At 37.4% G+C, this 27,973-nt stretch overlaps 5 protein-coding genes and 1 long non-coding RNA gene across 11 annotated transcripts; 2 read left to right on the forward strand and 4 right to left on the reverse strand.

Moving 5' to 3' along the window:
• The first annotated feature begins 7,306 nt into the window (after nt 1-7,306).
• Nucleotides 7,307-8,372, forward strand: LOC125211710 (uncharacterized). The gene is made up of 3 exons (XM_048111614.2): nt 7,307-7,478; nt 7,609-7,684; nt 7,813-8,372. The coding sequence occupies exons 1-3, from the start codon at nt 7,473-7,475 to the stop codon at nt 8,175-8,177; spliced, it is 447 nt and encodes a 148-aa protein (XP_047967571.2). The 5' UTR covers nt 7,307-7,472; the 3' UTR covers nt 8,178-8,372.
• Nucleotides 8,373-13,542: 5,170 nt separating this feature from the next.
• Nucleotides 13,543-14,424, reverse strand: LOC125215768 (transmembrane protein, putative (DUF3464)). The gene has a single exon (XM_048117304.2). It carries the CDS (start codon nt 14,382-14,384, stop codon nt 13,839-13,841), a length of 546 nt encoding a protein of 181 aa, XP_047973261.2. The 5' UTR covers nt 14,385-14,424; the 3' UTR covers nt 13,543-13,838.
• Nucleotides 14,425-15,436: 1,012 nt separating this feature from the next.
• LOC125213665 (uncharacterized) lies at nt 15,437-20,485 on the forward strand. Of its 4 annotated transcripts, XR_016137096.1 has the most exons (8): nt 15,437-15,567; nt 15,809-15,884; nt 16,795-16,983; nt 17,889-18,083; nt 18,179-18,266; nt 18,376-18,444; nt 19,155-19,319; nt 19,859-20,485. It is a non-coding gene; the product is annotated as an uncharacterized LOC125213665 (long non-coding RNA). The 4 variants fall into 4 exon arrangements; XR_016137095.1 differs by having other exon boundaries at nt 15,809-17,767; XR_016137094.1 differs by having other exon boundaries at nt 15,809-16,983.
• Nucleotides 15,840-19,305, reverse strand: LOC125213663 (DUF21 domain-containing protein At5g52790-like). The gene is made up of 13 exons (XM_048114325.2): nt 19,125-19,305; nt 18,964-19,040; nt 18,772-18,855; nt 18,581-18,694; nt 18,352-18,438; nt 18,103-18,242; nt 17,933-18,020; nt 17,586-17,659; nt 17,258-17,507; nt 17,125-17,171; nt 16,785-17,046; nt 16,553-16,631; nt 15,840-16,083 (listed from the first exon to the last, which is right to left on the reverse strand). Exons 1-12 carry the CDS (start codon nt 19,303-19,305, stop codon nt 16,584-16,586), a joined length of 1,452 nt encoding a protein of 483 aa, XP_047970282.1. The 3' UTR covers nt 15,840-16,083; nt 16,553-16,583.
• Nucleotides 20,486-22,078: 1,593 nt separating the features above from the next.
• EMB2768 (Tyrosyl-tRNA synthetase, class Ib, bacterial/mitochondrial) lies at nt 22,079-23,908 on the reverse strand. The gene has a single exon (XM_048114327.2). The coding sequence runs from the start codon at nt 23,770-23,772 to the stop codon at nt 22,345-22,347; it is 1,428 nt and encodes a 475-aa protein (XP_047970284.2). The 5' UTR covers nt 23,773-23,908; the 3' UTR covers nt 22,079-22,344.
• Nucleotides 23,909-24,652: 744 nt separating this feature from the next.
• Nucleotides 24,653-27,756, reverse strand: LOC125213662 (Pentatricopeptide repeat (PPR) superfamily protein). Of its 3 annotated transcripts, none has more exons than XM_089068029.1 (10): nt 27,593-27,756; nt 27,277-27,475; nt 27,010-27,112; nt 26,842-26,909; nt 26,392-26,559; nt 26,184-26,309; nt 25,690-26,019; nt 25,225-25,377; nt 24,962-25,057; nt 24,653-24,881 (listed from the first exon to the last, which is right to left on the reverse strand). In XM_089068029.1, the coding sequence occupies exons 1-10, from the start codon at nt 27,703-27,705 to the stop codon at nt 24,780-24,782; spliced, it is 1,458 nt and encodes a 485-aa protein (XP_088924155.1). In that variant the 5' UTR covers nt 27,706-27,756; the 3' UTR covers nt 24,653-24,779. The 3 variants fall into 3 exon arrangements, with proteins under 3 accessions (XP_088924155.1, XP_047970281.2, XP_047970280.2); XM_048114324.2 differs by having other exon boundaries at nt 27,277-27,481; nt 27,593-27,755; XM_048114323.2 differs by having other exon boundaries at nt 27,277-27,484; nt 27,593-27,755.
• Nucleotides 27,757-27,973: the final 217 nt, after the last annotated feature.

The following is a 27,973-nucleotide window of genomic DNA, read 5'->3' on the forward strand; positions in this document are numbered from 1 at the left end:
TTAAGTTTGAAAGTTTAATTTAAGTTTGAACTAAATAGTTGGAGATGATATAGTTCGTAATAATTTTTGGTGAAATTGATAGTTGCAACTTGCAAGACTAATTTATGCTGATTTTCTGAACATTGGCGTCTGTATAAACTTTGAAATGTTGTTGTACTCAGCATAATTTACAATTAATCTTGGAAGACTAATTTTCAATAAATTGAAATTGATCTATACAAACTTGAAATGTTATCATTCTGGTCATTTAGTCAGTTAGGGCATTCGCAGTGGGGCAGACGATGCGACGGACTGCAGCATTGCGGACGATGGTTAACCCATCGTCCGCGGACGATGCGCGGATGATACCTCATCGTCCATCGCATCATCCGCCACTGTGGACGATGCGATGGATGATGCGACGCGTTTACGTTTTTTTTTTGTTATTTTATTAAATTTTCAAAACTTATATATTCCTCTCATTTTCACTTCATTTTTCACCCTCTTCACTCTCAAATTCACACTACATTTTCTACATTTCAAGCAAAATGGATTCCGGAGATTACCTAAATCCGAATAGTCCGATGTTCGGTGGTGCATGATGGTCGGGTACAGAACCCAACGAATACCGCTCATTCGACACCAACATCGAGTACGACCCCGACTTCAGCACCGACTCGTACGGGTTGTCCGACATGGAGCCTTCTCCCCACCGCCCCTCCGCCGCCGCCGCAGCCGCCGCCGCGTCTGGGTCCGCCACCAAGGAGAAGCAGACCAAGGCACGAGCCCAGAAGTTGCCTTCAACGGAGGTGTGTGAAGAGTTCGCCCCGAGAAGGACGAACTACTCCGATCCCGAATCCATCGTCTTGACGAGATGTTGGATTGATGTTTCGGAGGATCCGGTGTTCGCCAACAACCAGAAGGTGACTGCGTATTGGGAGCGCATCGCCGAGAAATACAACGCGGCCAAGCCGGCGTACGCCTACAAGTGCCACAGGGAGCAGCTCCGCAAGCACTATGATAAAATAAAGAAGCAGGTAAATTTGTTCGCGGGGGAGTACGAGAAGTGCGAGAGGGAGCAGGGCAGTGGCGAGAGTCTCGCGGATGTGCGGGACAAAGCGATGCAGTCGTACATGTCATTGTACGGCGATTTCAAGCACTACCAGTCCTGGGCGCTCTTGAGGGACAAGCAGAAGTTCGTTGGTGGTGTGATTCCCCCATTGACGGCGGCGAGGAAGAGGGCGTTGAAGCGCACCTTCGCTGATTATACAAGTAGCGAGAGCGGCGCGTCTCCAATGGACCTCAACAATCCGGTGTTCGAGGATGAGAGTTCCGGCACACCAATGTCCTCCCGGCGTCCCCCTGGTGTCAAGGCTGCCAAGGGCAAGGGCAAGGCCACATCCTCCTCCGCCGCACCACCTGACCAGGCCCCGTCGCCGACCCCGAGTTCGACGCCGTCCGCGACTTCGACCGCGGCCCATGCCTACTCGGATTTGGCGGCCTCCTCCGACTACAGGGTGTTGTTGGACGCGCACACCGCTCTCATGCAGGCGACCAAACCGGCTCAAATCGAGTCCATCCAGCGGATGATCAATGACCTCAGCCGCAAGTTGGGACTACTATAGACTAGCCTCCTTTTTTTTTGTATTTAGTGCTTTTTTTTTATTCCTTATTTTGTAACTTTTTTTTAATTCAGTAAATTTAGAATTTCTCTTTAATTGTGTTGTTTTTATTTATTTATTTTTATTTACATTTGCAAACATAAATACAAAATATAAGTAAAATGCTTAGGGCGTCGCTTAGGGCGGGCTATAGTCCGCCCCACTGCAAGTGGAAGGGGCGGAGGATAAAATACTGGTGATGCATAAGGCGGGGCTTAGGGCGTCGCATAGAGCGCCCCATCGTGGGTGCACTTATGTCTTGATTTGAATCTCTTAATGAATGGCTCGCAACAATGGTTCGCAATTCACCGCAAACGTGAAAATTGTGTTGAAGTTATGCTTTAATAATCTTCATCAGGTCACATAATGAATGTTATCTCCTAAAACTAGCGCCGCATAATCAGCATAAATTAGTAGTCCTATTATGGGACAAAATTCAAATTATAGTAAAATTGTGGTCTAATTCACAAATTAGGAAATAAATCTCAGTCCAATCAGAGTATTATTAATATACTACTCCATGTTTCAGCCCAAAACTTTAAAGTTCATAAATTAGTAGCAGCCCAATGATTCTTTAAATAAATTCACTGGCCTAATACAAAAAGTAGCAGCCCAAAACAAAAATAAAGGAGAAACGGCCTTCTCCTTCGACCCCTCTTTCCGTCAGAAGCGACTCTCCAATTTCTTCTCCCCTCTCCTCTCTCTCTCTCTCTCTTACCTTTCTTCTTCTTCCCCAAATCGAAACCCTAACTGAACACATCTCTCTCTCTGCACGAACAGCTGCCACCGCCAGCTTTTCTGCGGCACCACCGCCACCGCGGATCTCTGTATTGCCAGTCAGTCGCAGTCTACGGTCAAAATTTAGACGGAAATAGTATAATTAATTAAATTTATCATTTGTGATATAATTATATATTTATTGTATAAATGTTTATTAATCCTAGTTGGATTAATAATCGATTTGAACCTTGAATTAATAAGGTGATTTTTAAGAAATGAAACTAGCGGGGTGACTTCAACGTAGTTATTACTCCATTCGTTTTATAATAGAATTTCTATTTGATTTAGGGCATCCACAATGGGACGCCCTAAGCGATGCGCTATGCACCGCTACGTCAGCATTTTATTATCCTCCTATTTCACCTGCAGTGGGACGGATTATAGCCCGCCCTAAGCAACGCCATAAACATTTTTCTATTATTTGAATATTTAAATACTTCAAAATTTGGAAAACTAACTTCATTTCATTAAAATTCAAACATTACAATACGAAATAAAAAACTACAATTTCTCAACGGCGGCGGTTGCGGGTCCAAACTTCTTCAATCATGTCGGTCATGATGAGTATGGTCTTGTTGATTGCGCATTGAGGCCTGTCGCTGTAGAACGCACCGAAGCCAGTCGGTAATCCTCGAGTGACCGGCGAGGTCGCCATGCTGGAGCTAGATCCGGCTTCATCATCCACCCAATTGGTGACATGGCCACGTTCTTGTTTGACTATCATGTTATGCATGATGATGCACGCATACATGACGTCGGCGATGACGTCCTTGTACCAGAAACGCGCCGGACCTTTCACAATTGCCCACCGCGATTGGAGCACCCCAAAAGCCCACTCCACATCCTTCCGCGCGGACTCCTGCTTTGCTACAAACAAGACTCTCCTCTCACCAATTGGGCAGCTGATCGTCTTAAAAAAAACAGGCCACCTAGGGTATATGTCATCGGCCAAGTAGTACCCCATATGATGTGTGCGGCCGTTGGCAGTGAACTGAATGGCCGGACCGCAACCCCTGCACTAATCGGCGAATAGGGTGGACGAGTTGAGGACGTTGTTCGACCCGGCTACACCAAAGTAGGCATGCCAGATCCAGAGGCGGTGGTCAGCGACGGCTTCTAGGATCATCGTCGGGTGGCTGCCCTTGTAGCCGCTAGTAAATTGGCCTCTTCAGGCCGTCGGGCAGTTCTTCCACTGCCAGTGCATACAGTCGATGCTCCCTAGCATCCCAGGGAAGCCGTGCACCGTCTCGTGCATCCGCATCAGGCTCTGGCAATCGTCAGCAGTCGGGCGTCGCAAATATGTGTCGCCAAAAGCCTCCACAACTAACTTACAAAAAGTCTTGAGACATTCGCGGCCAGTTGTATCCCTGATGTGAAGGTACTCGTCGAACATATCCGTTGTTGTGCCGTAGGCCAACTGCGGATCGCAACCGTGCACTTCTGCAACGGCGTAAGGCCGGGTCTGCGGATCCCGTCTTCCCGATACTGGAAGTACTCATCACGGTCCTCCAACGTGTGCACAATGCGGAGAAAAAGATCTCGGCTCATTCTAAAACGGCGGTGAAAAACATTCGGGCCCCACCTTGGATTCTCGGCAAAATAATCTGCGAACAGACGTTCGTGCGCTACGTCGTGCTCGTGGGGGACAAACGTCCGACGTCGTATCGGGCGAGGGACCCGCGCCTCCGCCTGCTCCCGCTGCATTTATACCAAGCATTCCGCCTTAGCTTCATTAACGGCATCGAACAAGGCTCGAGTCAAGGCCCGTCTGCAGCCATCCGATGTACTCAAATCGTAGTCGTCGGGATTCATTTTTGAGTCGATGAGAGAGAATAATTGAAGATAAATTGAAGAGATGTGAAATTGGAGTGTGTGAAATGGTAGTGAATAGTAGAGTTTAAATAAGAAAAAAATTTTGAAAAAATTCAAAAAAAAATTAGAAACGCGTGCCCATCGTCCGCGTCGTCCACAGTGGCGGAATATGCGACGGAGGATGGGTATCCTCCGCGCATCGTCCGCGGACGATCTATCGGGCGCGGATGATGGTTAACTGCAGTGGCGGACGATGCGACGGACGATCGTCCGCACCATTGCGGATACCCTTAAGTATGAATTTTTAAAAATGTAAAAGATGCATTGAATAAGTCAGTAAAATATGAATATTACTGTGTAATACTCTACTTTACTATTAATTTTATAATAAAATGTAAATAAAATAAATTAGTGAATGTATAATCTCCTTATTACTTATAATAAAGTTATACTCCCTCCATCCCCTATTAGGAGTCACACTTACGTTTCTGCACTCGTTTTATAAAAATGATAACAAATAGTTAAAGTAGAGAAATTGTAAAGTAAGAGAGAGAATAATGTAAAGGTAATTTTTCTCTACATTATTCTCTCTCTTACTTTACCATTTCTCCACTTTAACTATTTATTATTATTTTTATAAAACGAGTGCGGAAACGTAAGTGTGACTCCTAATGGGGGACGGAGGGAGTATTATAGTAATATGGACGAAAATAAAATAGGACTTATTCAGATAGTTTGACTTTAAAGATCTCACTTTTATAGACTTCAGTCTAATAAAGTAGATCTGCAACACGCTAAAAAATGATGACTTGTTCCTGTTGACTATGGAGTCTAAATCATGTGGCTCATAATTTGAAACAACTCAACTCTAGGTAGGAACCCGTACACTTATCTTTAAACACTCTATTTCGTTCATTTATTTGATGGAGTATATGTTTTGAACGAGCCATAATTTATAGTAGTCTCTTTATCCTTTAAATTTTATTACATTTTAATTTAAATGAATTTTAAGAAATATAATGAAAGTGAGTTAAAAAAAATTGGGGGAGTGTAGATCCTACTTTTATATCGTAATCATATTAGTTTTATAATAAAATGGAGTGAGAATAAGTTAATGGAATATGAGTTCTATTACAAAAAATGATATAAAGTGAAAAGTAACAAATTTTGTGAGAATGGACATAAATGGAAAAATATGACAAAATTTAAAGAACGGAGAGAGTACTTATTTTAGATTTTTACAAAGTTATTCATCCAAACTTTATAATATTAGTAATACTTATTTAGGTTTCAAATTTGATTTTTAAACCAGCATAGATGATATATTACTCCCATATGAACAAATACACTAAGTATGAATTTTAAGAAATGTAAAATTGTAAAAAAAAATTATATATTAATTTTATAAAAAAATATAAATAAAATGAGTTATATATTAATTTTATGATAAAATATAAATAAAATGAGTTAATAGAACATAGTATGATTCAATTATAAAAATAGTAAAGTGAAGTTCAATGGTGAAAAATATGTGACATTTGATGATTATCGAAATAATAGGAGTATATCACAGCTAACTATCAAACTGGAGAATTAAACACAAATTATGAAACTATGGGTACTACTTAGATTGACCAGTGAAAACTAGTTTACTACTAGTATTTATTGATCAATGAATCATTTTCGATTTTTTTTTATTTAGTATTTCTTAATATATTTAAAATTGTAAAGGAATTTTATATCATAGATAGGTGATTGGGATGTGATCAATGACTAACTCAACCTTTAATTGCTAACTACAAGCTAATTTAAAATTATAAGATTTATAGAGATCTAGTAGTCTATAAATTGTATAATTTTATTTTATTATTATTTAAATTTAAAAAATTAATAAAACTATTAAAATCAGGATTTTTTTATCAAAATGTCAATAGAATATATTAAACATGTCAATACGATTCATTAAATATGTCAATATAATTTACTCCCTCCGTCCCCGATTAAGAGTCACACTTTAACCGAACACGAGTTTTAAGAAATGTAAAGAAAAGTTGGTTGAAAAAGTTAGTAGAATGTGAGACCCATTTTTTTATATTGGTTTTATAATAAAATGTGAGTGAATTGAGTTAGTTGAATGTGAGACCTATTTACTATTTATGGTATAAATGAAGTGTGACTCTTAATTGAGGACGAACCGAAATGGAAAAGTATGACTCTTAATCGAGGACGGAGGGAGTAGCATTTAGATTGTACATGTATTATGTTACATATTAGAGTATATAGCTATATTGACATTAAGTTGTTTCTAGAAAAATACGAAAAATCAAGAATTTTGACATCGGAAGCTATGCAACTGAGATCTCGTTAGAATTCTTATAAAATTATTTTTAATTTGATTATGTTGTGTAAAAAAATAATTTAAATTGAGATAGTTATAATTATTTTAAATTTTAAGATATTTTTTAAAATTAATCCTAACTAACTTTTTTTAATTAATACTCCTTCCGTCAACAAAAAATAGAGCACAATTACCATTTTTGGTCGTCCACAAAAAATAGAGCACAATTACCATTTTTGGTCGTCCACAAAGAATAGAGCACAATCATTCACGGAAAGTTTTAAACAAATAATAACCCTACCCATCATTCCACTAACACTACTTCTCACTTATTTTTTCTCCTGCCCTTCTATTTTAGTTTACCAATTCTACATTAAAACTCATGTCATACACAAATTGCTCTAATTTTTATGGACGGAAAGAGCATGAGTCAGCATATAAAACATCCATACATCCGTTGGTGAAGTAATAATTTACTACTGGAGTATTACTTTTTAGTTAGGGAAAAATAAAACAATAGGAGTACTATATTTTACCTGAGTACTACAATATTTTGATTGGATAAAAAAAAGCACTATGAATATGCATATTCGTCGCAGCCAGCAACTCATGAGGAATCTTCCAGGAGGCATTCATGAATGTGGCAAAATGGAAAATACTAACCAGACTAAACACCTTGACTCTAGTTGACTCACCCACTTCCATTTTTGCATTATATAAACACCCCTTCTCTCTTTTACACTCCTCATCAAAATCGTCTCTTCATCTCACTCTCTCACATTCACAATCAATTCCTTTATTCATTTTTTGTTTCTTCCTCTTTCCTCTCCATTTCAACACTCTTCATTTCCTTGATCTAAAACTCACTCAAACACATACACTAACAAAACAAGTCAACAAAGATGATGGTAAGTGCATCATTTCTAACTTTGTACTAATAAAAAGTCTTGTTTTTTTTCATTGCTTATTTTAGATATAAATTATGAATCTTCTTTTTGTTAGATGCTTAATTTCTTTCTGTCCTTACTTTTTCAACAGAAAGTTATACTGAAATTGGATTTCACCGACGACAAAACCAAGCAAAAAGCCCTGAAAAAAGTCTCCGGCCTCTTCGGTAAGTACCATCTCCAGATCTTCTCATATACTACTATTTTCATTTTAGTTGGTCCTTTAATATTTTGCAATTTCCATTTCAGAAAACTTTTTTCTAAAAAGTTGTGCTAATACCATTTCTACCCTCAGGTCTGGAGTCAATCTCACTGGATTCAAAAGACAAAAAGCTGACCGTAACTGGAGACATAGATCCCATAGATGTGGTGGCGAAACTGAGGAAGATTTGCTACACAGAGATCATATCAGTGGGGCCCGCGAAGGAGGAGAAGAAGAAGGAGGAGCCGAAGAAGGAGGATCCTAAGAAAGCCGCAGCAGACAAGAAGAAGGCCGAGGAAGCCGCGGCCCAATTGCTCAAAGCCCAGCAGGCCTACTATCAGAACCTCTACTACTACCAGAATCATCCGCCCGCCGCCGTGGCGCCGGCGCCGTCGTACCCGGCTTACTATCATCAGAGGAGCTCCGAGGAGGATCCCAATGCTTGCGTTATTTCTTAATTAATTATTAATTAATTAAGATCTGTGCTTTGATTTTCTCCACTGTTGATGATGGTGCTGTTAATTTTTTTTTTAGTTGGATGATTTATTGGTTTATCTTGTTTTGTTTTTGTTCGGCGATGGTGTAGTTGTAAGACTAGAATATCCATTATCCAGTGTGTAGATACCATAATAATAGAGCGGTTTTTAATTTTACTACTTCTATTTCACAGTTTTTGGGTAATACTTGTTGGCGTATTCATACACAGTTGTTTTATAGTATCAAAAACATGATGTAAACATATCAAATTAACTAGTGAGATAATAATATAACTAGTTAGTTGGCTTGGCGACAAAAAAAAATTTGGGGTTCAATCAGTCTTCTTCAGTGACGAATCCGCAAAACATTGTGTGATCAATATTTGCCGGTAACTCTTTGACATTATATGCCACCATTTGGATTAAGCAGGTGTTTTTTCTTTTCAATGTTGTTCTTCATCCTTCTCTATCTATGTTTCTATGTCTCTGTCTCGTGCAAAAGTAGGGAGAGAACCAACAAAAGTAAGGTGATAAAAAAATGTTTGAATTAGTGGTGGACATTTTTAAATTTTACACGAAGCGTCAGGATTCAAACTCGGGCTGCTAAAGAAAAGGAAGGGAAAGTTGGAATGGAGGCTGTGTGTCGTCAGGTCAAAGACCGATTTACGAAGTTATCCCAACAATGCTCATGGCTAGCAGTGGGATTGGTCGACACTGGCCGACCCCGTCTCAATACATCCCCGGTTTCTTATCGTGTAGGGTCAGCCGACCCTACTTTGATTAGTCCTCGGTCTTCCTTCGATATCAGATATGCTTAAATAAATGAAATACTATATAATCTTCATAAAAATTAATACTCCCTCCGTCCCACTTTAGCAGTCCCATTGACTTTTCTGCCTATTTTTGTAAAAATGATAAAAAATAGTTAAAGATGAGAAATTGTAAATTAAGAGAGAAAATAATATAGAGAAGAGTCTTATCTACATTATTGTCTCTCTTACTTTAACATTTCTCCACTTTAACTATTTTTTATCATTTTTATAAAAAGATGGCAGAAAAGTTAATGGGACTGCTAAAGCGGGACGAAGGGAGTAACAAAAGATGAATATGTCACATAAAAGTTTGTGAAGTAGTGAGATCTTATCTTGTCCTTTCAAATTTCAGTGAATTGTAGTTGAACTTTGTGAAGTAGTGTGACATCTTATCTGGTCCTATTAAATTTAAGTGAATTGAAGTTAGAACTTTCTTTACTATTACTACTTACTCCCTTCGTCGCATTTTAGGAGTCCCGTTGAGTTCAGCACGAGTTTTAAGAAATATAAAGGAAACTTGGTGAAAAGAAATAGTGGAATTTGAGTCATACTTTTATATATTAGTTTTATATATAATAAAATATGAGTGGAAAAAAGTTAATCGAATGTGAGACCTATTATCATTTATGGAATATTCCAACTGAGACTCTTAAAGTGGGACATCCAAAAGTGGTTAACCGGGACTCCTAAAGTGGAACGAAGGGAATAATATTTTTGACGTGTTTGCTTCATTTCTTATTGAAGGTGCAGCTTTCAAATAATTCCAAATAGTCGGCTTTTGCTGAAAATTTCAAAGACCGTATTTTTTTCAAAAATATTGAAATGGGCCATGACTTTTGAGAAGCTCAAGTTTTATCTGAGAAAATCAAATTCCTTACGTAATAGACACAAATAATTGGTCATCAATGTTTATGATAAATGTCACATTTCATAGAATTGATTTACGTAATGTGAGATGTAAGCACTGGATAAAGATTACACATAAAATAATAACCTTTTGGCAAGTGGAATTTAGATACTGCAATTTGATTTTGTCGTTAAACAAACGCACCATTAAAAGGACCTTTTGTACTTGTCTAATGTATTTACACTTTACTATAGTGGAAGAAAGGCAAAACACCAAATCTAGGAATTTTCAACATCATATATAAGCCCATAACTATATTTCAGTGTCATAACTCAGGAAAAAACTATGAACCGCAACTTGTATTGATAGGTCCAAAATTCTGAATTACCATTATAATAAGCATGCACTCATTATTGGTTTATCTTATAAAACTCTAAATATTCAATAAATCAAATAACTGTCAATTCTTATATAGTATTCCTGTTATTATATACATCTAACGGTGAGAGTGGCCAGAATATCATGCGTCAATATATTCGGCAGTACATTTAATTCCAAAGCATGTAATTTTAAATAATAAATAAATTTTCAAATTGTAGAATTATTATATATTCCACTTAATAAATTAAATATGGATCTTATTATAAGTCCAGAATCTCCAGATACATATTTGTCACTCCATCTTATCAAAATATATGTCATATAGCTTTGTGCAAACAAATTAAATAATTCTATGTTTGCTAAAGACCCTTAACAAGGAGTATTATTATGAAATTGTAGTTAATAAAGAGTGAATCTTGTGAATTTTTGAGGTGGGTACTAGGATTAGTAATATTGAAATCAAGATATACAATTGTATACGAAATTTATTAAAGGAAATAACAAAATTAAAATTTAATTGTATATACTTTGTTCACATGCAAATCAAGCCATGTTATTTTTGTACAAAATTCATGAAAAGTTATCACAAATTGTGATTGGCATTTTGGTCCTCTATGTTTTGTTTATATGAAATTGTAATGAATCACAAAGAAAAGATGAAACTGAATAGGACCCATGAAGAAATATCTCATATGCAACTATAAAACTATTTAGGATTTTTTTCTAAATTAAAGATGAATATCTAATTGTTGAATAATACGAGTTCTAGTTGTCTAAATCCTTTTCATTATTTAATCCTAGAGCTTCATAGTCCATATTCCACAATGATATCAATGTGTTATTATATTGAGAAAAATCATTTTCATCACTTAATTGTGTAGTTGCATGATAATGCATGAAGGGTATCGATTTGCTTTTTTGATTTTAGCATCAATTATTTATAACTACATTCCAATTTATAGGACCACTGTGGAAGTGCAATTTGTTGTCTTTATGTACTCCACATCTCAACTCACTCTCAATCTTACTCGATTTAAATACGGCAAAGAAAAAATGGAATGCAAAGAGTCGCTCAATATGACAATAGGTTTTGAGATTAATAGGATATAAAAATAGGTTTTGAGATTATATTTGACTGGCTTACAAGGTTTTAAAAAAATTTATAAATAGTTTAGAAAATCATAAATTTCACGAGAAGTATTTCGCAAAATAAGCTATTAACAAAAGGCCTTGTAAAGTCCAAAAATAAATTATTCGACCTCATGTTATTTTTTTCATAAACTTCACAAGCAAAAATCAGATTACTAGAGTGGTCCTATTCTAATGCTTATATCACCTTAATTCAAAATCAAGACTAAATTTCCACCCTTAGATTTTAAAATGAGTGGATGAGATTAAAGCTCACAAATCTCAATAAATAGTAGACAAAATATCAACAAAAGGGTAATATCGTCATTATGTTATCATATGATAATTTTCGTGGATGTTTTTTTATATCAACATTGTGTATTACAAATATCAACAATATGACATTAGAATATCAACACAAGGACAAGAAAATAAACACATTTTTATTGAGATTGGACATGCATAATATTGAGATTTTGCCTACAATATATTGAGATTTTTTGTTGCATTTGTTGATAAAAGCGGCTTATCAACATGTACGAAAATTGAAATATAATTTGTCAAATTTCATCACCCGAACATCGTCGGAACATATGCAATTGAGATCTCGTTGGAATCCTTATTAAATTATCTTTAATTTGATATATTTTTTGCTAAAAAATAATTTAAATTGAGAGAGTTACATAAATTTAAAGATTTGAGATGATTTTGAGGAGAGAGAAAGTAGTTAGTTATAATTACTACATATAGGTTTTGACATTAATACCCTTTTAATTTAATTAATAATTATTTAAATTTAAAATATATTACATTTGGCATTATATCAACCACAAGATCTTCTAATCTAATGGTTAAAAATTGGTCTCAATTTTGGATTACTAATTAGTTAGCAATTGATCACCTCCCTACCACAGTAATCATATTATGATTTGCTATGTTCTACATTATGTCTGATCACAATTTTATGTCTTTAACTTATTATACGTTAATTTATCAAAATACAAACGCTTGACACATTTTGAGACATTGTAAACCAACACTCCTCTACCGGCAAATATGATTCCCGTTTTTCTATTTTAATTCGTCTGCGAATAAAAGTCCCGATTTCACTAACGCATTTAACTCACATTTCATTTAAAACTAATACTCCATATATACAAGTGAGACTAATATTCCACTAACTTTTGTCCATCCACTTTTCTAAAAATTTGTGTCGCTAAGAAATAAGACTCCTAATAGCGGAAGTAGATGATATAAGGTAGAGTATTTCAGTCCAATAACAGCCCCTAAATAAGAGCCAATCTATATCCACAAGGTCTTTAATAAATTAGACATTTTGTCCCTCTTTTTCAATCAGACATTCCCCAATGGCCCAACTAGAGATGCCCACGGTTCCGGAACCGGCGGTTACGATTCGGAACCGCCAGTTTTTCAGCGGTTTTTTACGATTTTTTACGGTTCTGAACTGCCGATTTTCGACGATTTTTGGCGGTTTTGGCACAGTTTCACAATTTTCTGGCAGTTTTTCGTGGTTCTGAAATTTTGGAACGTGAACCGAACCAAGGTTTCGAAAGTGACGGTTTCGGTTCGATTTATATCTCACGGTTCTGGTTCCGAAGCGAAACCACCGGTTGCTGTTTTGCGGTTAACCGCCCGAACCGAAAACCTTGAGCATCTCTAGGCCCAACCAATGCCCAATTCTAATAAGTGTAAATAATAAACATAGTAGTACAAAGGATATGCGCATGGTTGTTTAAACACCACATGTAGTTTGACGCTAGATGCATGTGGCATTCAAACTAAAATGTAGAACATTATGTTTTGCATTATCCGCGTACACAATTTCGTAGTAATATTTTTGATGTTGTTCAGTTTACAATACAAAATAATACCAAGATACAATCTAAAATTGAGTTGTGAGATTAATTTAGTCATACAAGAGTTAGCTATGACTAATTATTCCATGATTATCTATTTAAGATTGAATTGTGGGGTTGAATCTCATGAACCAAACACATTTCAAATTTCATCTCGGATACCGAACAACCCCGTAACTAGTATCATATAGTCCATCAAAGCAACTCAATCTATTTTACTGATTCATCTTAGCTTATTCCCAACAACTTACTTATCTTATTTTTTTAAAGAAAATTTGCCATTAAATAACATACATACTCGATGACCAAAAAGAAAAATAATTGGAATACAAACTTCGAAATAAGTATATGAGAAAATATAGATGCATGACATAGTAATTTTGCTCATGTGATGGAGAACATATGAGAAATGAGCGAATCGGAATTTGCTTACAAATTATTATACTAACAATTTTATATAATTTTCGACTTTTTTGTATTTAGATATACTAACTAGTATTAATTAGTTTTGTAGTAGGAAATTTAACTTAATCTACAAAAAATGAAAAAGAAAAGAGAAAAAAGGAAAAGAAGAAAGAATGAAGAACAGAGTTTACGATTAAGATGAAGCAGCGTCTTCTTCCTTCCACATCTCAACCCAATTCTTCTGCAGCTGTTCAAACCCTAACAACGATCCCTCCTCCGCCTCGTTCAAGCTCGTCGACAGACTGCCGTAAGCAATTCCAAGCGCTGAAGCTCCGAATGTCAAAAAAGTAGTCACAAATGGCAGCCATTTCGGCACGTTCCACGACCCATTCTCTATCGCCACATCGAATCCTTTCAGCAGGGCGAATCCAATCGCTAAAGGCACCCCGACGGAGGACAAAATTCTCTTGATCATCCTCTCCCACACCGCATCCGATATCTTATCGTCGTCGTCGTCTCCTCCTCCGCTGCCGCTATTCTCGCCCTTTCTCGCGACGGATTGGCCTCCATTTGGTCTGCTGGTGAAGCCTTTTGCGCCGCTCTGGAGCTGCCACTTCCGCGGCGACGGGAACGCCGTCTCGGGGCGATTAGTGAGGAGGAGTCGGTGGATCTGTGGCCATGGGCTTGGTCTCGTAATGTGGGATGGTGCTATCTGTTGGAGAATGGTAAGAGTTCTCATATCTTTACTGTGAAATGTGTGTTTTGCTTTAAGGATTTTTGGTGCGTGTGTGTTGATTTTAGTGATTAGAAATATCTTATCCACAAAAACGAATGGCTGTGTAGTCTCGTAAACGATCAACTTAAAATTACTAGACGCCATTTTTTGTCTATTAGCAGGAAAATGAGATACTCCTATTAATTTAGGGGTGGCAAAGGATATTTTTGTGTTATATGGAGTAGTATATTGTTTATTTGGAAAGGTTAAGTGTTTAATTGATTTTTTTGCCTCTAAGTTGGATGAACTGACACTGAGCCATATACTGAAATTGTGGTATGAGTTATGAAAAGAAGCCAAGAAAGTAAAGCTATCTGCTCAAGTCAGTAAAATCACAAAATAAAACATTGTGTTCTAACATTATAAAAGTTCAACTGGAGAATTATATTATAAAAAATTGAATCATATGCTGCTCTAGTTTGTACAGGAGTGTGCATAATTGAATGTTAGACAGCCGAAGCATATATTTATCCTCTGAAAGTGCATTTAATGAGTTGATGATCAATGTATGAGTACGGTTGAATCAACGTTGAGTATCACTAATTTTTTTCGGCATACTTTGAGTAGTTAAATAGTACCCATATGCATCACAGTCAACCTGAGTGTAGGCCAAGGGACTAAGGGAGAGACATGATGAGGGCACAAAATCTAGCTGAATTGAAATACTTGGCCTGGAAATAGTGGTGACTAAGTGTAAGGAGAAAGCTGTTAAGGTATGCCAGTTCATGTTAGAAAGATTTTAAGTACACTATGATGCAGTTTATTCACAGACGGCATTAGATTACTTTTAGTTCTGTTCAAGGAAAGAGAAACACCTTTAGCCAACCAACCTTCCCCATACTAAAAACCTGGCAGTAACATAGATGGCCACAACTATGGTTGTGCTAGTCAGCATGCTTATTGCTTTAGTTACCCTCTTTTTCTTTAGTTTTTGTCATAATAGTATGTAAGTTCTACAGTGCTACTTTAACACATGTCCAGTGGCATGGGTGATTCAATCTAAGTTGATGATTTTTTCTTCACAAAGTCATGACCGTACATACAAATGTTGTAAATAACCATGCCCTGTACACTTTATGCAGAGGAGTCAAAGATGTTTGATCTAGTGTAATCATGTAGCTGGTGATATATAGCAAGCTTTTACGTGGTGAGTTATGTTAATTGGGCATCGACTTAACATCTGTCCTCACTTGTTCCTTTTCTCACTTGGTTGTACACCTCATTTGCCTTCATGAAAGAAGGAATTTGATTATATATATGAAGTGATTCAAATGAGTTAGTATAGATTATAGAAGCATACACATGTGGATGTTATAATTTGATATGTTCATATCTAAATGTATCATGTGTAGATATTTCATCTGATTTGTGATCAATTTATTATGTAGATGCGTCTTATGTCAATAGAGATGGAAGTAATTGATTTGGGCAAAAACTCTGCTATATTCCGCCATTCATAGACAGGTAGTTCTTGTATACAACAAATACAATGGAGATGGGGAACACATAGTGATTACTCTGGTAGCACATTGCCACTTACAAGTAGAAGATTTGGTTTAGATGATCAAGGAGTGTGATCAATTTGTAAGTGGGGCAAAACATGTGCATCCAGTGAGGCTTGCAGACGAATCAGACGGTCATAGGAGAATTAATGATCAATTCGCTGCATAAGAAACATATCAATTCCCTCTAATATGAAATTATGTGCAATATGTGTTTTAAATGCTAATTTCCTAGAAAATCAAGCACCCTCTGAGTCTTCTAATTTGATTTGGATGACTCTTATGGTCATAGGCTCAGATTACTTCAAATTACCTTTTCTGGATTCTGGAAACATGTTATGAGCTATCCATTAAGACAATACTGATACTGTCGTACGAGTTACTATTAAATAAGCTAATATAGTTAAAATTGTATACACAACACACATACAACAATCATTGTGCTCTACCGCTCTATTAGAACAAGATCAGTTTGATGATTAATTCGAAATTGAACTTTATGCTTCTCTAGTTTGTACAGAGTTGATTGTTTGGCTTTGGCAGCAGATCTAAGCAGATTATTTCATATATATTGACTAAACATTTACATATGGAACAATTCACTCACAATTTTACAGTCAGGATGCCAACCTGCTTATTTCAATCTTAAGAAGACGATAAGTTATGGATGGTCAAGCCTTCTAAACTTCTCGTATGATTTTCGTTGAGCCTGCATGAACAAATTAATGCTCTAAGAAGCTATGCTGCTTAAAACCATTATACTTGTTGTTTTTTAATGAAAAGTTTTGGAGTTGATCAATATAGGGACAGATTTGCAATAGTGAACTCTCCATTTTACATCAGTATTTCCTGAAAGCCTAACCTGATTGTAGATAGAGGGAGAGCCCTGAGGATGCTTGATTCCAGCTGGAGAAGCCGGTGCAGAGTTTCCAGTGGAAGATGAAATATGTGGCCTGCTAATAGGCGATTGAATGTAGGGAGAGAGGGGGGAGCGCGTCATAGCTGTCTGGTGGTATGAAAATGGAGTTTGATGGCTTGAAGAATAGGGAGAAGCTGTTGGGGTACGTAGCTTTCCAGGAGATTGTGATGACATTTTCCCATTAGTAATCAGATTGATTTTAATTCTGTAAAACAAAGATGAATCTTTAGCCAACTTCCTCTGTACTGAAAACTAGGAATTTACTGAGATAGTCATAACTTACTGGTTATGCAAGTCAACATAATCATCAGTTTCATCATATATTGGTTCCTGCAGAAGGCAGAAAGAGGCATATCAGAGTTAGTGCAGTTAATCTGGTGCTAGTCGAAACAACAATATTTCACTTGAAACACGACCTGAAGTAGTTCTTCTAAAACGTCCTCCATTGTTATTATGCCAAGAACTTCTTCATCTCTATGAGGGGTAGAAACTAAACAATCGACATTAATGGTTCTGTCTGTTTGTCTCTGTGCTGAATTTGATTTTGAACTTGCACTCTCTATAACATCATTCAGGGGAGTAGTGCTCTTAACCACTACGGCCATATGGCTTTGCCCTTTCTGGAATTGGTTTAGTATGTCGTACAGTGGTAGGCACTCATGAACTCTGCAAAAAAAATCACTTTCTCAAGATGAACTATCCAAGAGGTTCTTAGTCATAAGATCACTGTATGAATCATCATACCTTGGTATTCTTCTTATGGTTAGATTTCTGATTGGAGTTCCATCTTCTGGACGGCTCTTTATTAGATTCTTTACCTATGTCAAGTCGACAGTTTGGAAGTAACAGTATGCGGTGAGTGAAAAATTGCAAGGCAAAAGATGCAATAAAATTAATTAGATTGCTGCTACGTCATTAAGACCAAGGTATAGATCTTTGATACATGCATTAACCTGAGAAAGAACTATCTATTAAGGTTATGCATAGGAGTGCATATTTCTTTTAGGATTACTTCTTACACTTTGTTATTGCATGCATTCTTGACAGGTAACTGTGAACCACATAGGAGAGTTTTATTTGGTTGAACTCACCAGTACAAGCCCAACAATGTTAGCCGGGCTTCCCAAGTAGACAGGCACCCGACTATGCCCTTTGCTCAATATTAGACCCATTGTGTCACTGAGGAAGAGATCAAATAATCACAGAGGAACAAGAAAAGCTTGCAATGGAGAAAAAGTTAAGGTGCAGGGACATATCATACTTGTCGAGTTTAGCATTAAGATCTAGAGAAAATACTGAAGATAATGGTGTCATTGCATCTTTCGCTGTCTTTGCAGTCAAGTCTAGTGCTCCAGAGATAATGGTTGTTTCATTGTGGGACAATTCACCCCCTTTTCCTGCCTGATTGCTCAAAATTGTTCACATGTAGGGAAAACAGTGAAATTGATGCCTGTTATCTACATTGGTATTTGGTAATGATAATTGTGCAGGTTGTGAGCTTTTAACTAACCTCATTTCCATGCATATCGACAAGTGTTTTCAGCTCCGCACGCCTCAGCAGAGCAGAGTGCCCCTTCCCAAGCAGCAAGTCCAAAAGCTTGTGGTATGTGCAATACAAACTTAGCTTATTAGATGGGATATATGTATTTTTGTAAAAGGGAAGATGTGATATATGTTGATTATATACATAGTCATTAGTTTCTTAGCTTGTGAGTTCGACCGAAAAAAACATGAATTACCTTACTGATGGGGTATGATATAGGAAAAACAATTATGACTAGCAGTCTAACCACTACTGATAGCCTGGCACCAATGTTCAATCCGTATCGGGAGCACACAGCTTGAGGGATAATCTGATAAAAATTAATGTTGTTGGTTTCATGTAAAAAAGATGTTAACAACTTTGTGTGTCCTGATAGAAACTACAGACCTCTCCAAATGCGAGTATGAGTGTAACTGAGATTAACACAGCACCCCAGGCGGGGAGAAGAGAGTCGACGAAAATAGGAAGTGCCTTGCATGAATCAGAGACAAACTTGAGTTGATGAGGAATAATTTTCCATGTTTAGACACTATTCTAATGCAGAAAAACGGTACTGATGTTTTATGTAACGATGGATACCTCCATGGCTAGGGCGTTACATATGAGGAGTGTGCAGAGCAACAAGTGCTGATTCTTGACAATAGGAAGAATCTTTTCTGAGAATATAAATTAATAAGCCGTTTATCAACTTGATTCTTGAACGAAAACATTTGTATCTAACGCTAATTGAAGATACTGACCAGCGTTCTTTCTGTCTTCTGGCTTGCCAGCTTTGATGAGGACTTCGAGATCAACTAGGCTGAGAGACATCAGTCCTAGAGTAAGGCCAGACATGAGTCCTGCGAAACAAACAAGCGCGATGCATATCACTAGATACACCCAAAACATCGTTTCACAACATGGGACATCGTTTGCTGCCATTGCAATCTAAACAGGTATGCACTAGATTTGGTTTTGGTTCTGTTATGGATAAATTCTGTTGAAAAGTAATGATATACTTATATAAGTGGAGGACAAGGATAGTGGACCAATCGCGAACACAACAGACAAGAACTCTTAGCTTTTGAGTAAGATTATGATGGTTATTGGGGAATGATGATAGCATAAGCAATAATCAATAAAGATTTGTGCATAATGCGTGATTAGTGAACTAAACTTCCTTTCTTTACTTTATATTTCTACGTTCTTCTTTTTTGTTGTCATCTGTTTGTCTTAGAATTCAAGATGGATTTCCACCACTGTTCCATGTTTTGAATTTATATCTATTTAGGAAAACAAAACGGGAAAAGCTGTATATGATTAATATGGGACTGTTGGATATTAAATGTGAATAATGGGCCGGTTGGGTTATATCATTATACTAATCAGTTTTCAAGTATGGTTGCTGACCGACCAAGCGAAAGTTTTAGTTCTAGATTCTGACTAGATTGTTTGTTTTTGCTAATGTATACTACATGGTTATATTTTCTCGTAGAGTTTCTTGCAACCGCTCCATGTGTTATCTCGGCCGGTAAGGCATTTGCAAGAATAGATGACATCTTGATAATGAGTACGCCACTTGACCAACTAGGCCACCCTGAAGTACTTTTGCTATCCTGAGTTTCAAGGCTCTTGCGGATGCTGGATTTAAGGAGGCAACCCTTTCTCCCTTCATGAGTTCAAAGGCAGGTACCAAGAAAAGCACCAGAGGTATAATAGTAGTACTAGTAACTAAATGTTAAATGCCATAGTTATTCTTGGATGCAATATATAATAGAGCCATGCACAGTTCAGTTTAAAAAAGTACTAGCATAACACAAACTGGGATATTAGGTAATGACGAAACAAAAGGGATGTAGTAGGTATTCTATGTTTTTCTCTTGATTTAGGTATTAAGATATTATTATGCACTTTACGCGCAGAAAACGCGGAGTACAGGTCACTTGGCTAATTAATCTTGGAGTAATATAGTATAGTACATTTTTGTGTTTATGAACGAGGGAAGGTTATTGTTTTTTAATTAATAGGCTGGGGTTGATTTACTGCGACCACGACAATAATGAGAAACGATTATTGGTCATCAACCTATTAGTTTGAGTATTATATATTTCCTGAAATAATTATTCATGAAATAAGCAATTGTTTATACATATCTCGCTATTAAATTATTTTTTACTCTCTCTGTATACAACAAATTATTAGTACCAGTATGATATGAATTATGAAGTACTCATAAACTCTGTTTCACAGTTGGTACGCAGATCTAAGAATTTATCTACGCTTAATTATGGAACAGGAAAACAAAAACTACTGTTAGTCTCTCCATCTCATAAGAGTGCACATCTCCATCTCATAAGAGTGCATTCTTTTTTTAGTCAGTCTCATTACAAACAATTTCTAATTTAAAATTTTGTATTTTTTTTAATTGAGGTAGGATTGATTTTTCACTAACAATACTTAACTTTTTTAATTTTTTTTTTATTTCTTACTTTATCAATTGTATACTATTAAAATTCGTGTCCAACCAATAATGCATACTCTTGTAGGACCTAGGAAGTAACCGTTCCAATTAAACTAAGGTATAAAAGGCTGAAATTGAACAAAAATGTTTGTAAGAGGAACACAAAAATGGAATAGGATAGAGATATCCCAAGTTTTCCAAAATCATATATATCATATTTTCTTATTTCTTAATTTGCAAGTTTTCAATTCATTTTGAACATCATGGAAAAGAAACGAAAAATTCCCAATTTAATACAGTCGTGGATCACCTATACTAACCATAATGAAATGAGAGAGAGGGAAAGAGAGATGGTTATTTGGGTTGATGATAATAGCGTCATTATCATGCATACCTCCACAAACTAAGCGAGGCCGCTTTGGCCTTTGAGTGAACGCAGGAGGCGGCCTAACCCCTTGATGGGGGGCTTAGGCAGCTGCCAAAGTGGTAATTTAATCAATTAACATAAATTTACATGAAAAGATTGTCTCTGTTACACTTCCACATAGTAGTACTGTAATACAGCAACGTTACAAGTGAACAACAGATGCATTCTATTATATCATCCACAAAGATGGCCATTTTTATCTTGCCAAAAAGAACATCAATAGAAGAAATTTCTATCATAACAACACTCAGGCCACAGGAAAAGAATGACTTATAGCTAGCTGATTCTTGAACACTAGTGATATACTACTATACTACTTGCTTCTTCTTCCACAGACTAGGGACAATGACTTAGTGTTACCTTGAAACTTCTCATTAAAGACTACTGAATCCTCTTTGAGTAAAAGAGTTTCGTGTTGCAGTTATGAACTCTCGGTCTCGGGAGAACCAATACCACCACAATGGTCTACAATTCGATCACAGATACAAAATGTTGTGGGAAAGATCAGATATCATATGGTCAATTTGGTACCTCTACTTCAAGAATTTAGACAATTATCTCAAAGTGTTCCACATCAAAGGAGAAATAAAGAAGAAATCACCATTGTATAAAAAGAGCAAAGCATCCACTAAATTCGATTCTCATTCTGTCGCCCATCCCAGTTCCAATTGGTTAACTGACTAAACGATTGGTGTAAGGCGGCGGTTGTGTGGACAACAAACCCAACTCGCATCACCTTGGATATCCCAAAGTTCCAATCCATCTTTATAAACAACATATTGAACTATACTATTTTTATCTATATAGGCTAATCATGAAACATAAACTACTATGAAGGTGTAACTATCAATATCAAATCCATTCTACAGGTTTTTCCTATTCCATTATTCTGAAAAGGTGGAAATGTTTTCATAACTCAGCATCAAGAACAACTCTGCTTATAAACAAACGCATAAATCATGAATGAAGTTTAAGGAAAAATTCATGGCAGATCAAGTGATAATACCAGGACAAATGCAATTGCGTGTTCTCCACCGCAAGAGCAGGTATCTGTATCATCCAAAAATGAAATGTAAACCACTATTTATATGAATCAAGATATTCTCACAATCATCTTGTTCTTCTTCCCGGCTGACAAAAGGATAACCTTTCCATCAACAATGTCATCCGCTTCGATCTTCTTTGCCTCACTATCAACTCTGTTATTATTCAAATACAGTCCCCCCTGCTTGAGCAGGCGCCGAGCAGCCGATTTGCTCTCAAGAAGGCCAGTGCAGACTGAGAGATCCACAAGAGATATGTCCAACACCTTATCCTGCGGCAGAGAAAACGATGGCACATCCTCTGCAATACTCTCTATCGTCTTCGAATCCAGCTTCGTCTCAGCCCCGGGCCTCAACGCCTCTGTGGCCTTGAGAGCCTCCGCGAGACCCTCATCGCCGTGGACAAATCGCGTAACCTCCTCCGCCAGCCTGCGCTGTGCGGAATTGGGGGAATAGCCAGGGCTCTGCATTTCAATTTCAAATTTTGAAATCTCATCCATGGGGAGAAAGGTTAGAATCTTGAGGAATCTCACGACGTCGGCATCGGAGATGGAGAAGAAATACTGGTAGAATTGGTAGGGCGATAGCAGCGACGGCGAGAGCCAAACGGCGCCGTCTTCGGATTTACCGAATTTGGTGCCGTCGCTCTTGAGGAGGAGAGGGAATGTGAGGCCGTAGGCGCCTTCGGTTTGGAGAATTCTGCGGATAAGGTCGGTGCCGGCGGTGATGTTCCCCCATTGATCGCTTCCCCCAATTTGGACATTGACGCCTTCGTCGCGGAAGAGGTGGAGGAAATCGTAGCCCTGGAGCAATTGATAGGTGAATTCCGTGTAGCTCATCCCCTGCTCCGATTCGAGGCGGCGGCGGACGCTCTCCTTCGACATCATCGCGCCCACTCTAGCGTGCCTCCCGACGTCGCGCAGGAAATCCAGGAGCTTCACGTCCTTCCACCAATCGTAATTGTTCAAAATCGCGACGGCGGCGGAGGAGGAGGATGGAGACGCCGTCGGGGGAGAGACGCGTTCGAGAATGGTGAGGATCGAGGCTGAGATTGCGGCGACGTTTCTATCGAGGGATGCGAGATCCAATTGGGGGCGCTCGAGGCTCTTGCCGGAGGGGTCACCCACGCGGCCGGTGGCGCCGCCAACTAGGGCGACAGCGCGGTGGCCGCAGCGGAGGAACCAGGAGAGGACGATTAGGCCGAGGAGATTGCCTAGGTGGAGGCTGTCGGCGGTGGGGTCGAAGCCGCAGTAGACGCGGAGGGGAGGGGAGTCGGGGCGGCGGAGGGAGTCGGCGGTGAGGGAGTCGAGGAGGCCTCGCTCTTCGAGGATTTGGACGACATTGCTGCGGGAGGAGTAGAGGCGGGTGTTGCAGCTGAGGGGAGGGCGGCGGAGGAGGAGGGGCGAAGCGAGCCTTGTGGTGGCGAAGAGGAGTGTTCGACAGCAGTTAGCAGCAGCAAAAGCCATCTCAATTCTCATGAATAAATGAATTAATCAGAGAAAATTGAGATATGAGAAACCCATTGTTTTAGTGGTTTAAGCTGGAATGGTGTGTGGAAGAGGAAGACGATGACTTCCATCAACCCTATATCCCTTTTTTGTTTTATTTTGATTGATTTTGGGATGAAAATTTTAATAACTGCTTAATATATTCAAATAACAAAAGTACTTTATCGAAATAAATTAATATTACGTTGGTTTAAAAAGGCACCTTTTGGTCCAAATAATTTGAACTTGGGATTGCTAATATATTGTTTTGGTATTTTTTTATTCAAATATATTGTTTTAGTCCAAAATAATTATTTTCTATTAAAATTAATTATTTGTTTGATCAATTTAATAATTTAATTATTTTAATTAATTTAATTAACTTAACTAATTTAATACTTCTTTCATTCTCCATTATTGAGACAAAATTTTTCGGTATAGAATTTAAGAAAAGAATGTTTAGAGTGTTAAATGAATAGATAATAAATTAGAGTAAATTTGATATTTTTAAATTTAAATTTCATTTATATAAATTATAAATTTTTATATACATAAAAAATTGTTTGATTTTTTAAACTGTTCATTCATAGTTAATTGATCCTAAAACTCTTGTTTCCTAAAACAAGATTTTTCATAGCTCTACTTCAAACTTAAATATTTGTCAAATACTTTAACGTTAATTTAACAGAAAATGGTTATTTTGAACTAAAATAATATGTTTAGAACCAAAAGGTATCAAAATAATATGTATTGGACCAAAAGGTTACAATCCTAATGTATGAAACCAAATTTTTTTTATAGCAAATATAGGGGACCAAAATTAGACTTTAGTCATCCAAAACACAACCACCCGGAACTAATGTGTATCATCTTGAACAAAAACGAGACCAAATTTCCATCATTATGAACTTGTTGCAGTTAAGGAATAATAAATGAAAGAGATTCAATACTAGATGCTCTGTACAACTTTGGGAAGAAAGAAAAACAGAATGTACAAGTTAAGTCTCAGTTTGTTGAGCTTCTTTCTTTTGCTGAAATTTCTGGGTTCTAGGAAACAGCAGATCATTCAATTGCCTCTCAGCACTATACTCCGATGAAGCCTGCAAATCCCATACACGGTTGATGATGAAAAACGTTATCAGATTCCTAAATGTAAACAATGGAAATTTTATTATAGTACCTTTTTCTTAAATGCAAAACGCAATGTCTGAACTTGTATCCCCGAGCAGACTCTTACATCGAACCCAAGGCTGTCCACTCCAATCAGAGCACATTCCTGCCACCATTTTACATTAAAAAAAACTAGCATGTTTTAACATTCTACAACCATTTAGAAAGTAATGAACCCGTTTGTAGCACAAATTGGACATGGAGGACTTCTCATGCCCAAAATAATACTACTAGTAAGTAATTTTTTTGTACAAACAGAGTGCAAAGTGCTACCTCCACTTGAATACCCTTGCATCTCCAACAGAGAGAGTTAAGAGCTTGTGTGGTCTTCTCTCCACCAGCTTTGAGGCGGGATATGATCTTTGCAGCAGAATGTGCTATTGCATCAGGTTGAGCTCTTCCAAAATCTTCTATTTCAACATAACTCTGCAGGAATAACACAAATCAACTTATTGCATCCAACCTAGACGCAATGAGCTGTGCGTCTAGTATAGTCCAAGTCTCAACAAACCAAATTGAAGCATTGAGCACTTTACATAACATTTGTGTTCCCTACACAAGCTTCTAGAAACCAGGTCATAAGAGTAGGATAACGAGCAAATTAAGTCATGTTGAGAATGAAAGAGTATGAAAAGAGTTCCGCTTGCAGAACTCAAGATTGAAGAAGTAAGAAAAGAAAGTAGAATTCAATATGAAATGCCACATATTGCTGATACAAAAAATTAAACAAATGTTCACCTGATGCCCAAGAGCAGAAACTAACTGAATCTTAATCATCTCAAGCTTATAAAATGCAAATCCATTTCCCACATTTTCATCTTTCTCCAAGTTTTCTGCCCGGTTTGGGTTTTCTTGTGCCACATCTTCGTCATGTGTTTGGCCATTAATCTGCACATGTCCTTGAAATTGTTGGTCATTATTTTCAGCATCCACATCATAGGATTCAGGACCAGATATCTGCTTTTGGATGACCGAGTGTTCTTCAATAAAGGCAGGTCTGAGAAGACCTTGAATTGCAAGGCCAGCAGCGGGCTGTTCCATAAAATCTACAGGATCATCTGACACAACCTATACCCAATAATGAAAAGAAGAGAGAATGTCATAGAGGGAAAAAATCAGAAGATGTTAAGCACTTGAAAGAGTCCTTAACATTCGTAGGCAAAGTCTGAGTAGCAGTATCATATTGAATAAATATTTGCATGGTTGTCAAAAAGCTTGAGTGTGACACTTACATCTGCTAGCTTTTTGGCAAAATACACGGGATGAGAAGATCGCATAGTTTCCAATTTGGCCCAGTCTCCCAGTGAGCCATCACTTTCCTCACCCTGATCCTCTTCATCAAGAATGGAAACCCAATCCTGAATAATGAACATCACAAAGGTTTAGAGGAAGGTAAATGCAAACACTTAAAGGTGCATAAACCGAGGAGCATATCCTTACCTTTTCATAATTCTCTTCATCATCATCCTCATCTCCATCTTCATCATCTTCATCGTCAAATTCACTATCTTCATCATCCAACTCATCTATTCCAAAATCAATTTCTGAATGACCTAGTGCTTCCATCTCACTTAACATTTCTGCAGTGTCTAGTCCAATTATGACTTGCTGCATTGTGCTAAAATCAAGTAAGCCTCAAAACAATCATTTAAGTCAGATGATGCAATGATAAGAAATATATTCAAGAGATGCAATGCCCGTCCGTGTAAATCAACAAGCTGTGAACCCTATACAGTTCACTCTGCCCATCCAAACTTATGTCAAATCATACAATGGTCTTGAACAGTCAATACTGGTCGAGTTCACACAGATCATAAAAAGGATTTGATGAAAATCTCTATGTGAATCATAAGATCCTTCCAAACATGAGAATCAAAGAGTTAATCTTACCACAACAGTTTCTTCAGAAGTAAGTGTTTGCAAGATGTCTTCATCATTCTTCACTTGAAAGTATATATCTGACCAATAAAAAATGGGAACAAGATAAAGGCAATATTCCTTTCAATCAATAATTTAAAATGGCTACATAAAACTTAAAACAAGAAAAATGATTCTCACTTCCATATTCATCAGTGACATAAGGTAAGTCCGGCCAGAAAATATTCTCATGAACTTCCTCACTAATGACACCAGAGAACATTAATGTCGCCTTGCTATTCACCTAATACCAACAAAAAATTCACAGAGAAAGCAAAATCAATCATGACTCATGCCTCAATGACAGATGAGCAATGCAACTAAGAAAAATGCAAAAAATTATCCAGAGAAACCGAACTTTGACCTCAACTACACATCCACAATCTATAATGGAAACCGAATTATTACCTCAATTATCGTCCGAGTAGTCTCAGCAGGCGTGAGTATAGCATCTCCCCCACTCTCCAGGAACGCTGAATCACCAATCTCCTCAGACGGATGATACCTTTGCGGCTTCGCATTCGGCTTCACCGGACCGAAATCCGAGCCGGACTGATCCTTCGCAGTCGCCCTAACTCCGGCCACGCTCCTCGCCTTGCTCCTCCAGCTATTTCTACTAACAACCAAATTAAATAGCGCAAAATAACTGTCACTTTATCTGCGAAAAAGGGAGCATTTTCTGCAATTCAAGCACACAGAAAGGGTACTGAAGTAGAAGTAGCACCTGCGAACAAAGAAGGCGGCGGGGTGAGAGAGGATGCGACCGGGAGATCGGAAGGTGCCGGCGCAGAAAGCGGCGGCGGGGACGGATTCAATCATCAGCATTTTTGAAGGCATCTCACCTCTGGGATTGGAACGTGTGGTTCTATTTCATCCCTTGTTTCCGTTTTATTTCAATAAACTGTTTATACTTTAGTATATTCGTTTTACTATTAGCATTTCACTAATAAATGTCTCAACTTTAATTGAATAAATTATTTTAGCGTTTCTCGTAAATGAGTTAATAAACTTAGCACTTGCATCAATTAACTGATTTCTATGGATATCTACATTTTAAAACATTAAAAAATTCTTCAATGAAAATATTTTGACAGAAAATATCTTT

This window comes from Salvia hispanica, chromosome 3, assembly GCF_029641045.1.
Source record: "Salvia hispanica isolate PSC_SH4W2 chromosome 3, Shi_PSC_v1, whole genome shotgun sequence".
In the NCBI taxonomy this organism is placed as follows: domain Eukaryota; kingdom Viridiplantae; phylum Streptophyta; class Magnoliopsida; order Lamiales; family Lamiaceae; genus Salvia; species Salvia hispanica.